This window comes from Galeopterus variegatus, unplaced genomic scaffold (assembly GCF_000696425.1).
Source record: "Galeopterus variegatus unplaced genomic scaffold, G_variegatus-3.0.2 Scaffold5676, whole genome shotgun sequence".
Lineage (NCBI taxonomy): Eukaryota > Metazoa > Chordata > Mammalia > Dermoptera > Cynocephalidae > Galeopterus > Galeopterus variegatus.
The window spans coordinates 108,374-119,438 of NW_007731787.1; the positions used below are offsets into that span (position 1 = coordinate 108,374).

The following is an 11,065-nucleotide window of genomic DNA, read 5'->3' on the forward strand; positions in this document are numbered from 1 at the left end:
AGCAAAAAAGTGCTAAAACAGGACCTAGTTGTAGTTGTAATTTGGAAGTGATTTCAGAAGTGTAAGTCGGAGGCCTTCTGAGAGTGAGCGGCCTAGCCGAGTGGCTCCCACACCCTCCTGCAGTAAGGGGCAGGTGCCACATGTGTCAGTTTTACCCTTTTCATGAGCCTCAAAGCAGAATTTATACAGAATAAAGACCACAGGCCATTTCATTCCTAATGCTGTCTGGCAGCACTGCTTGGAAGGCAGTGGCTGAGAAGCTGGGCAGTAGGCCTGGGCTGACCACTGGGGAGGACCATCGGCTTAGGGTCAGCCTCTAGAATCCTGCTCCCCCAAGATGAAAACAGCCCTCCTGGACCATAGGAGGTGCCAACAGGCAGCTGGTAGGTGCAGATGGTGTGGTGTGAGGGTTGGGCAGTCATATAGGAGAAAGCGGGGCAGGGAACCACAGCAGCAGATACGTGGAGCACTCTCTCCTTCTGATCTCTGCGCTGCAGGGAGCCCCGGACTACTATGCAGTCTGCTGAGGCCTGGGCCAGCTTGGCTTGGAGCATGGCTGGGAGACATCTGCAGGGCAGCCTCACCCAGTTTTGGGAAAGCCAGCCTCCCAGGTCAGAGGGCCCCATACTACCCGGCCCCCCCAAACACCCTGGGCTGGGACTCACCAGAGTGACCCAGGAAGTCTTCCCGTCGTGGGCGCCAATTACATACAGGATGATCAGGATAGTGGTGGCCAAGAAGCAGAACACAGACACGAACATCACCCAGCCCTGGACCAAGGCGATGGGCACCAGGGAGGAGGCAATGAGGATCCACACCAGACCCCCGAAGACCTGAGGGGGAGGCAGGGGAGTGTCAGTCCAGAGCAGGGCCACACCCAGGAAGGGCCCCAGGCCTAGCAGTCACAATGCGGCACTTGGGGTGCGAAACACAAGAGAACAGGGCGGGCATTTTCCTCACCAAAAACGACTCTTACATTCCCCAGCCCCCAAGGCCCTGGGCTGGATCCAGCCTGTGGACAAACACACACGAGCCCCCGCTGGGATTTTCTGTGTTTCTCCTCGCTCCTCTTCACGCCGGTGGGAAATCAGCTGAACCGCATCACCTGTCACCCACCCAGATTAGCACTGAGCTCAGAGGGGGCTGCGGCAGTGTGGCGATGGCTTTGCAGTCAAAGGTCTCCAAGGTCCTGCGGAGCCTGTCACCATCTTCTGAGCATCTGGGGCTGAGGATGGTGCCGCCCTCCTGGTCCTACCTCTCCTGTGGTGTGAACTCTCATGGTACCTTGACCCCCTCTCCCTGGACCCACTGACCACCTGCTGGGTAAGAGAGACCACTGTCTTCACAGGTGTTCTCTGAGCTCTTGGCTGAGAAGTATCAGGAGAGAATCACATTTGGGTAGAAAAATCAGTGCAGTGAAGAAACTGGATTTATCAAAACCAAGTGTGCCTAATGAATCAAATACGGGCATCTCTGGCCAGAAAATATTCTCTATTGATGGATCTTAGATTACCTAGAGGCATGTGACAGAGTCAGTGGTACATATTGTATACATTATAAAAACTGAACAGACGGTCATGGAATAAGACCTATGTCTGTAGACTTCATTCATAGTTGCCTTTAAGATCAAACAGATTACTTGGCCTTTTCCATATACATATTGTATACATTATAAAAACTGAACAGACGGTCATGGAATAAGACCTGTGTCTGTAGACTTCATTCATAGTTGCCTTTAAGATCAAACAGATTACTTGGCCTTTTCCATATGGGCACTGACAAAGGGACATGAGCATGTTGATGGCTGAGCAGGATTTGTTTGCTTGTTTTAAAAGATGACCGGTAAGGGGATCTCAACCCTTGACTTGGTGTTGTCAGCACCACACTCTCCCGAGTGAGCCACAGGCCGGCCCCTGAGCGGGCACGAGAGTGTGGCATGGACAACTGGGAAGATCGATCAGGTGTGTCCATCCAGTGTGCAGAGAGAGGCAATGGCCTGGGAGACCCCTCTCCCAAGTGTTCTGATCATCCTAGGAAGACCAATATAAGTTATGCTCCTTACTCATACACTCTCAGAAAGTCCTGCACGTCTTCTCTGTGGCACGCAGCACAAACACAGGTGTATTTGGTCAGTGACAAAATGGCGCTTTCCTAGACCAAGTGATGGTGAGAGTGAGATCCGTTTTGCTCATAGCTGGCTCCCTGGTGGGGGACACAGGGAAGACCCATTGAGCCATGCATTGCTGTTTGCGTTAAGCTGGCTTTCAGTCTCCTGGCAGCTGCATGAGGCTAAACTAGAGTGACTTATGAGCCAAACCCGAAAGGAGAGGCTTGGGTTGCATGTGGGTGAGAAGGAACTCGGTTATGCAGGTGGCCAAGGGATACAACATCAAGGAACACTTAACGCCATAGTAAGACAACGATTCTCTTTCACTGTCTTTGGTTTTTCTGACTAAGGCAAGAGGGCTCAGGGTGAAGCCAGGTGTCTGGAGTCCTCTTAGAACATGAGCAGGCAAAGATGAATTGGATAGCGACATTGTTTTTATGTTTGTGGTAGCAGTATCATTATTTGGGGGAAAAAATTAACTACAAAATACATACAAGGTAAATTAATGCACAAGTGGCTATTGGAAATGGCAAAATCAGTTCCTGGTCTGCAGAGTCATCCTGCTTTATATCTTTCAGCTCCATTCTTCCCCATGTGGCTCAAGATGTGAATCATGGCCAGGAATGAAGGGCAGGAAAGATGGGCGAAGTCAGAGTGAAGTCACCGCACTGAGTGCTATCTATAGGGTTTCATGTGTGCACCTTGGTAGAACCAAGCTTTGGCTCTGAGCTTCCAGCACCTGTGCAGAGGGAAGCTTCCAGGTTAAGCTAGACTCTGACCTGTTTTGGATGTGTGTGCTTTTATCAGTCTGATGAAGACTATGTTCTGGCTCCCCAGAAAATGTGTGTGTGTGCGCATGGCCTCTCGCTCGCTCTCTCACACACTTTCATGCAGATTCCTGCGGTCTGTGGTAGGAAGCCTGTCCACAGTGGTCCACAGAACAAAGCCCACACTGTGCTTAACCCCAGCCCCTGTCCCCTGGCAAACCTTAGGACCTGCCCTGCCTCTAGGTGCATTGTCTTGCAAAACAGGTCCTTGTAAAAATTAGGCTTTTTTTCTTTGCATGTAGCAGTAGGCTTCATAGTGAGATGCTGTGGAGAACTTCTCTCTCTCTTTTTAAAACAGCTTTAATGAAATATAAGTCACATACCGTACAATTCACCCACTGAAAGTGTACAATTCAATGGTTTCTTGGTATATTCACAGCTATATGTGACTATCACCACAGTCAATTTTAGTGCATTTTCATCATCTCGAAAAGAAACCCTGTACTTATTAGCTATTGTTCCCCTCCTCCCACTGCAAACAACCATTAATATTTTTCTCTATATATAGACTTCCCTATTCTGAACTTTCATACAAATGGAATCATATAATATATGGGCTTTTGTGACTAACTTCTTTCATTTTGCATAATGTCTTCAAGGTGAGAAATCCTCTTTCAAAGGGACTTTTAAAAAACATCTCGGTGGCGCACTGGAGAGTGCACCGCTTGGGAGTGTGGCAGCGCTCCCGCTGAGGGTTTGGATCCCATGTGGAGACTGGTTCCCGCTCACTGGCTGAGGAAAACATCTCGGTGGCGCACTGGAGAGTGCACCGCTTGGGAGTGTGGCAGCGCTCCCGCTGAGGGTTCGGATCCCATGTGGAGACCGGTTCCCGCTCACTGGCTGAGCGCGGTGCGGGCGCAACACTGAGGGTTGCGATCCCGTTACCGGTCAGTAAAAAAGACAAAAAGGAAAAAAAAAAAAAACCATCACATCCCCGATGGCCCATTCTGACTCCCACCATTTAGGGGGCTCTGGGTAAGTGTGTCTTATCTCTGGAGCCTCCAAGCCAGAAAGAGCTGAGGAGCCACTCGTTCCCAGGGACATTCTTACAGGAAAGATACCACCAGTCCCTGTCTGTCCCAGAAACATAGTTTAGGAAACATATCATGTGAAGGTAATATCCTCAGCACAGATAAAACACTTCAGAGCCGGGGGTCTGCTCCCAGGAGATGGCAGTGGGTCTTCCCTCGTACCCCTCCCAGCCCTGCCCAGGAAGTGGCCAGGGGAGGAGTCACTGCTGCAAGAAGGAGCTGCAGGGGGCATCTAGGAACGGGGCCAGAGAGGGTGCAGAGTAACCCTGAGAGGACCAGGAGGAGTAGGGAAAAAAAGATTTTATCACCAGCTGATGTCCATGAGACAGGAACAGGCAAGAAGGAGCTGCAGGGGGCATCTAGGAACGGGGCCAGAGAGGGTGCAGAGTAACCCTGAGAAGACCAGGAGGAGTAGGGAAAAAAAGATTTTATCACCAGCTGATGTCCATGAGACAGGAACAGCTTCCCCTCCCAGCTTTGTCTCAGAGTCGTGCCCCTTCCCTTGGGAGTGCAATGCAGAGGTGCATGGGCAGCCGAGTCAGGGCTCCCTCCTCTCTGCAACACGCACATCTGCCAAGTCCTAAGAGGGGCTCTCCTGCATCTGTGGCAGGAGGCTACAGCCAGTGATCCAGCCCCTTGGCCTTGGCTTCCTCATCTGGAAACGGCAATTTGCAGCGGTCTCCCCATATTGTGGCCTGGTGCCAACTGGCTGGAAGCTAGTGTGAAGCCTCTGGCACCGTGCCCAGCTCTACCCAACAACTGTGGGTAAGACACCACTCACCAGGAGGTCGACAGCCCAGTGGAAACAATGCATAAGCAGCCACTCACCATGCAGGCTGACACCAGCCCCAGAGCAGCCAGGGGCTGCTGCGTGGTCTCCATGGAGTCTTGAAGGCAGAAGTGGAGATAGTTGGTTAACAGGGCCAGGGCGTGGCTCTCCGGAGGGGAGAAAGATTCTATGCCCGGCCCAGAGGATGCTGAAGCTGCCGTGAGGGCTTCAGAAGGCTGGGGAGGGGGCATGAGGTCAGGGCAAGGAGTGGCAGGAGAGAGCGCTTGAGGGAGGGTGAGGCTTATGGCCCTGCTCCGTGGGAAGCTGAGACTCAGTGTGAATCAAGGGAGCCCAAGCCAGTTCCCGCCCCGCTCCACCTACTAAGTGTACCAGGAGCAAACAGAGAAAGCACGCACCCACCCAGGGAGATAAGGCACTCCTGGGCAGTGAGCAATCGACGCCGGCCAGCTTCGGGACCCTGCTGGCCAAATATTTGTCCAAAGCAAGGGGGCAGGTGAGGGTTCAAGCATTTCCCTTCATAAAGAAAACTCACAAACCATTCACACACAGGGAGGCATGGCCCCAGTGTCGCTCATCTCTGTTGACAGACCTGGCTTCCCACCCCCCTCCACCTGCAGCCCAGTCACTGTCCACCAGAACAGACATGGAGCAGCTGGCAAGGGTGGTCTTGGACAGTGGTCTCTACATTGGTGGCTCAACGGCCCCATGGGTGGAGCTCTCTCTTTGGGTCCCAGAGCCCAAGCTGGAAAATGGGGGTGGGACTGGGCCTAACATGCTGTGGTCCTCAACCCTACACACCGAATTGCCTGGGAGGCCTTTAAAAAAACACCAGTGCCCAGGGTCTGATTCAACTGGAGAGAAGCAAGACTTACAGGACGGGAACAGACATCCCAGGCCCTTTGCCAGAGGCCCTGTAACATGTTTTCATAACATAAGGCTGTGGGTGATGCTCTAGTAATTCGCGCCAACAGCAGAGGAAATGGTTCCCATCCCAAATGCCTGATTTCTAGCAACACCAGCCAAGCACTCCTCTCCAGTTCCTGCCTGGCCTCTCAGAGCAAAATGTCACCCTAAAGTTTCCTTTCTGCTCTTCTCCTCTCCTTGAGCTTCGATCCCTGGCTTGCCTTGAATGTGAGACTAGCTCATCCTGTGTGTCCTCTAAGCGCCTGGATACAGCCTCGCTGTCTGTGAATGGGGTCTGCGCAGGTGGATCTGAGGCCCCTACCCACCCTGATATTTCAGGGCTGGAACCTCCCATCTTTGTCTTTTTTTTTTTTGTCTTTTTCCGTGTCCGGCAACGGATCGCAACCCTCAGTGTTGCCCCCGTACTGGACCGGGGACCGGCAACACCGGGCCGGCCCCTGGAACCTCCCATCTTTAATTCAGTCCAGTTTTGGGTGCTGAGCAGAGTTGAGGTTCTCTAAGAACCAGGGATAATGTGCAAAACTGGACAAAAAGTTTCCAAAGACTTAAGAGTTCACATCCATGGTCTACCCCATCAAATGATTTTTGTGAAAAAAAACAAATTCCCTCAGGAGATAGTCTTCTGGGGAGCCCTTGCATGAACTCAGAGAAGGTTCTCATTTTTTCTTTGTGAATTAATCCGCAGGAGGCAGGCTAGGGTGGTTACAGGTGTATGTAGACTTCAGAGCCAGAGTTAAAGAGTATGAATGTCAGCTCTGCCAGTTACTAGCTGGGCAAGCTGTTGTCCCTGGGCAAGTTTCTTAAGCTCTCTGTTCCCTCATCTGAAGAGTAGTGCTAACACTAGTTATGAACTGAGTTTATATCTGCGGGACGCTTGGCACACTGTGGGCGCTCCAAGTGCCTGCTGCCACAACTGTCATGTGACAAAGCAAAGTCTCACCTGTAACCACATGAAAATCCCAGTTGTCTATGATCTCAGTATGCACAATTATCGACTCCAAAACTTGTTGAGAGCCAGAATTTTAAAATAACCTCAAAAGCATCAAAAAGAGAAATAACTATGATCCCCCAGAAACTGAAAGTTAAGAGAAATGTCTTTGCCTCTGCAGAAGGAAACACAAAAGCCACAAAAATCTGAGAAGGCGTTTCTTCAAACAATGAGCCTCAGTTATAAAAGGGGTAAAAAGGAATGTTCTGGCACATTCTTCAGATTTGTCTGGAGTTTCCATCGCTGTGTGTCTGAAAGAGCCCTTCATCTGCAGTCCCCAGGGTTTCTGCTGCACGACTTGGTGACAGAGGTCAAATGCAGAGGACTTGCTCAAATGCCCTGCATATTTTTGGGGAACTCCATTTACTCTGCCAGGGTCTCCACAAGCAGAAACTCCACAGGCAATAATAGGTCAAGATGTAAACCAAAGAGGACCTCCCGCACGGGGCTTTCCACCCCCACACTTGGTGGCATGGCCCCTCGGAGCCCAGCATCAAAATGCCCATCAGCTTCGCAAGGCATATGTGAACAGAAGTTTGTGCCTTGGGTTCTTGAGAAGTAAAGGAAACTGCACAGAACATAAGCCGTACACCAAGTGCTGAGCCATTCTGCCAGTTTGGTCAAGCGGCAAAAATCATCTCCCCAGGAAGGAAAAGAAAAGATGGCCACACCAGAGGAGCAGTGCACACAGATTCATGCCAGTCTGCTGCAAGGGCTGCCGGGAGCTCCGAGCCCTTTGGTGCTCTCCCAAGGCCACCAGGAACAGCGCCTCAGCTCTTGTTGCTGGCAATATATTCCCTGAATTATTTTAGCAGTCAAGGGTTATTTTGATGCCAGGAGGACATTCTGGGTAGGTGATTTGACCAGTATAATAACTGTGTGCTGTAGGAGAGGCTCAGCAGGTTTGCCCAGCTCTAAGCGTTGATGGACTAAGCAAATTAATTATTCTGTGAGTTAGATAAAGGGTAGAGGGCATTTTCCTGTGTATGTACGTGTGTGTGTGTGCGTGTGTGTATATGTATATGTATATGTATATGTGTATATGCATGCACATGGGGTGTGTGTATATGTGTGTGTACATATATGTGTATATGCATGCACATGGGGTGTGTGTATATGTGTGTGTACATATATGTGTATATGCCTGTATGCATGTGTAGGTACTTATGTGCATGTGCACATGCACGTGGGGTGTGTGTATATGTGTGTGTGTACATATATGTGTATATGCCTGTATGCATGTGTGGGTACTTATGTGCATGTGCACATGCACGTGTTTGTGTGTGCGTGCGTGTGTGTATATGTATATGTATATGTGTATATGCATGCACATGGGGTGTGTGTATATGTGTGTGTACATATATATGTATATGCCTGTATGCATGTGTAGGTACTTATGTGCATGTGCACATGCATGTGTGTGTGTGTGCATGTGTATACGTGTGCATGCATGTGCAGACATGGGTGTGTGTCTCTGTGTGTGTGCAGAGGCAGGTTAAGGAGGAGCTAGTGCAGAGCAGGGAAATGGCATGGAGGACAACAGACTTTGATGATAGGGTGAAGTCAGGAAGACAGTGAGCACCAGGTGGTGGGAGAATGAATATGCACAGAGAGGGACGTCAGGGGGGAAAGACCCAAGACTCCTGACCCCCCCGAAGCCTTCCCCAAGGCCCCTTGGCTCCTCCCTTCAGGAAATGGGTCTGAGAGGGAGGCCAGGGACTCTTCTAGTTCTGAGAGGTGGAGATGGCAGGAAGCAAACACAGCAGGGTTTCCCTAGTGCTCATCTGAGCTCCACTTCCCCACTGTGGAGGGATCAGCCCCCAGCAAGTCAGAGCAGGCTCCCTTACTCCCTTGCTCACACGTCCGTTCACTCATTCATTCATGCATTTAACAGGCATGGAAATGACCGTGGTCAGCACTGGGGCAGGCACCTGGGAGACAGACCTTACTCAAAGACACAAACTAATCTCTCTTGAAGCATTGCTGCCAGTCCCACTGGAGTGGCTCTGGGTCCACCAAGGGGAACCTGGTGAAAGTATCAGGGTCCAACAAGGGCAACCAGCTAAACACTTCACAGGAGAGGGACAGAGCCCAGTAATTTGCAGAGGATTCCTACTCTGACCCCATGGGGAGAGATACAGGGGAGGGGATCAGAAGATTGTGTGGCACCCCTCTCCCCCTGCCAACTAAAAAGACAGCTTATTGGGAGTCTGACCTCTGGGGTTACTCCCAAGGTAAACACCAGAAGAACACTGACTCAGTTTACCTATGCCAGTCACTTTCCCCTCCTGATCCCTTTGTCAACAGGCTCCTTCCTTCCAGGGGGACCCATCACTCCATCATGCTCCTCAGGTAGGCTTAGACAGTGTCCCTTTATCGAATTTGAAGGCAAGACCAGGACTCAGGGGTCCTTGGGTCTGTTTGTGAAGAGGGGGATAGAGACTTGGTATTCAGAGATGGGGCTAAGTTCAGGACCGTGGTTGATATTAACAAGGCAAGTGCAGACTGGGAAGAGTCCCCAGTTCAAGGCTGCAAACCACCCACTCTGGGGCCCCTGGGAAGCCTCTCACATAGCACCCACCACCAGCATGAGGAAGTGACTGCTGGCTTAATACTAGGTTGAGGACAGTCACTTGTTCCTGGATGAATACAAGGTCCTCTCAGGTCCACAAGACAGACATGTCCTAGTGTGGATGGAAAATTCTGCCCACGACATCTATGCCCACTGGCTTTACCCCGCAGGACCAACAGAAACAAGGAGGTTCCATGAAAAAATACCAGGTGAGCCACCTGTAAAAGACGAAATCTGTGGAAATGCTAGACCAGAGGAGTGGCTTCAACACAGGAAAAACAGAAGGTATTGATGGGAGTCCCCAGGTAAGTTAGTAACGTGGTGAGCCAGCAAACAAAACAGGAGTCTACCTGCAAATGGCAAGAAGAAACCACCCACCAGGGCCTGGCACATCTCTCCAGGGTCCCAGGGGCTCTCTTGGGAATTGATACCACTGTCAGTTTCACCCTCTCTCTGCCCTTGATGAGGTCAAGGGCTCATCTTGTGATTCACAAATGTTAGCCCCTGGGAGATGAGATCTAGCCCCTTTCCTACCATTTGCTGAGAACAAATGACTCAGAGTGCCCTCTCTGTGCCAGGGATGTGGCCACGCTCAGGCACGAGACAGACAACAAGCAAGGGCCTGAAGGATGTGTGCTGAGTGCCAGGAAAGGGTACTATCAGGGTGGGCTTCTGGGTGGAGGTGATGGGTAAGCCCTGGCCTGAAAGGCCACCTCCAACAAAGGAGCATTCCCATGCACCCCTAAAGCAAATGGGAAAGAGAGAGGTCTATGTTTGGTTTTAGAAAGAGTCTTAAGACCCACAAGCTTGCCAGGCCCCTCAATCCAACTATGCCCGGCCTGTCCCCAAGCAGCTGCAGGGCAGGATGGAGGCTGGTGATGGTGAGGGCACACTTGTATGCCAGAGGCTGCCCCTCCCTGAACTGATGCCCTTCTAGACAGTTCATAGGCTAACACTAATGACAACTCACTTTTGAAAGGGTTAATCATGGCCCGCTGGTAATGGGTTCCTACGTCTGCAGGCAGATGCACTCAGAGTCCACAAAGCTTTCCCCATCCTCTCTGGTCCTGGCACAAAGAGAGGCTCAGAAAGCACCCCGCCCCCAGGGCAGAGGGCAGAATGAGGCTGCCACCCTGACAGGCTGACCACGGGCAGTTCCTAGCAGAGGACACTCCAACCTCTGCCCCTCAGTTGTCCCTTCTCAGTGAGAGAAGAGCCACTGGGAAGGCCCTACAGAAGGTGGTGTCCATGCAGGACTTGGCAACCCCGGGTACAAGTCAAGCATGCCCTCAGCAGCCTGGCCCAGCCCCAAATCTCACTTACCCCCTGCCTCACACACCTTGCCATGAGAATGCTGCCGGACACCTAAGACAAAAGGTGGTGAGGGACAGGTGTTATAGACCCCCTCCTGCGACTGCCCTCCAGCAGCCTGGCCCAGCCCCAAATCTCACTTACCCCCTGCCTCACACACCTTGCCATGAGAATGCTGCAGGACACCTAAGACAAAAGGTGGTGAGGGACAGGTGTTATAGACCCCCTCCTGCGACTGCCCTCCATTGGCACAGAGTGGCCAGTTGATCTCACAGCAGGTGTTTGAATAATTAGTTCATCAATAATAATTGCACCTAAAAGCCATTGATAATAGCCATTGTTTGAAGAACTCTGCAATCCTTGAGATAGGTGCTACTATATCCCCATTTGACTGATGCAGAAACTGAGCACAGTTGCCTGCCCACATCCCCGCAGTTGCTGAGTGTGGTGTGGTGGTTACCTGTGGTGTCCCACCTGCAGTTTACCATGAAACCTCCCCTGTGTCTAGGGTCAGC

General features: G+C 51.3%; 1 protein-coding gene and 1 long non-coding RNA gene across 2 annotated transcripts in view; one reads left to right on the forward strand and one right to left on the reverse strand.

The window, feature by feature from the left end:
* LOC103605243 overlaps positions 1–3,264 on the forward strand; it is a 29,746-nt gene extending 26,482 nt beyond the window's left edge. Inside the window, exon 3 of the long non-coding RNA XR_551782.1 lies at positions 2,686–3,264. This is a non-coding gene — a long non-coding RNA (uncharacterized LOC103605243). The remainder of the gene's footprint in view (positions 1–2,685) is intronic.
* Positions 1–11,065, reverse strand: part of MAL (mal, T-cell differentiation protein) — a 30,541-nt gene that overhangs the window by 4,947 nt on the left and 14,529 nt on the right. Inside the window, exon 2 of the mRNA XM_008589824.1 lies at positions 666–833. Coding sequence (XP_008588046.1) covers positions 666–833 — 168 coding nt within the window. The remainder of the gene's footprint in view (positions 1–665; positions 834–11,065) is intronic.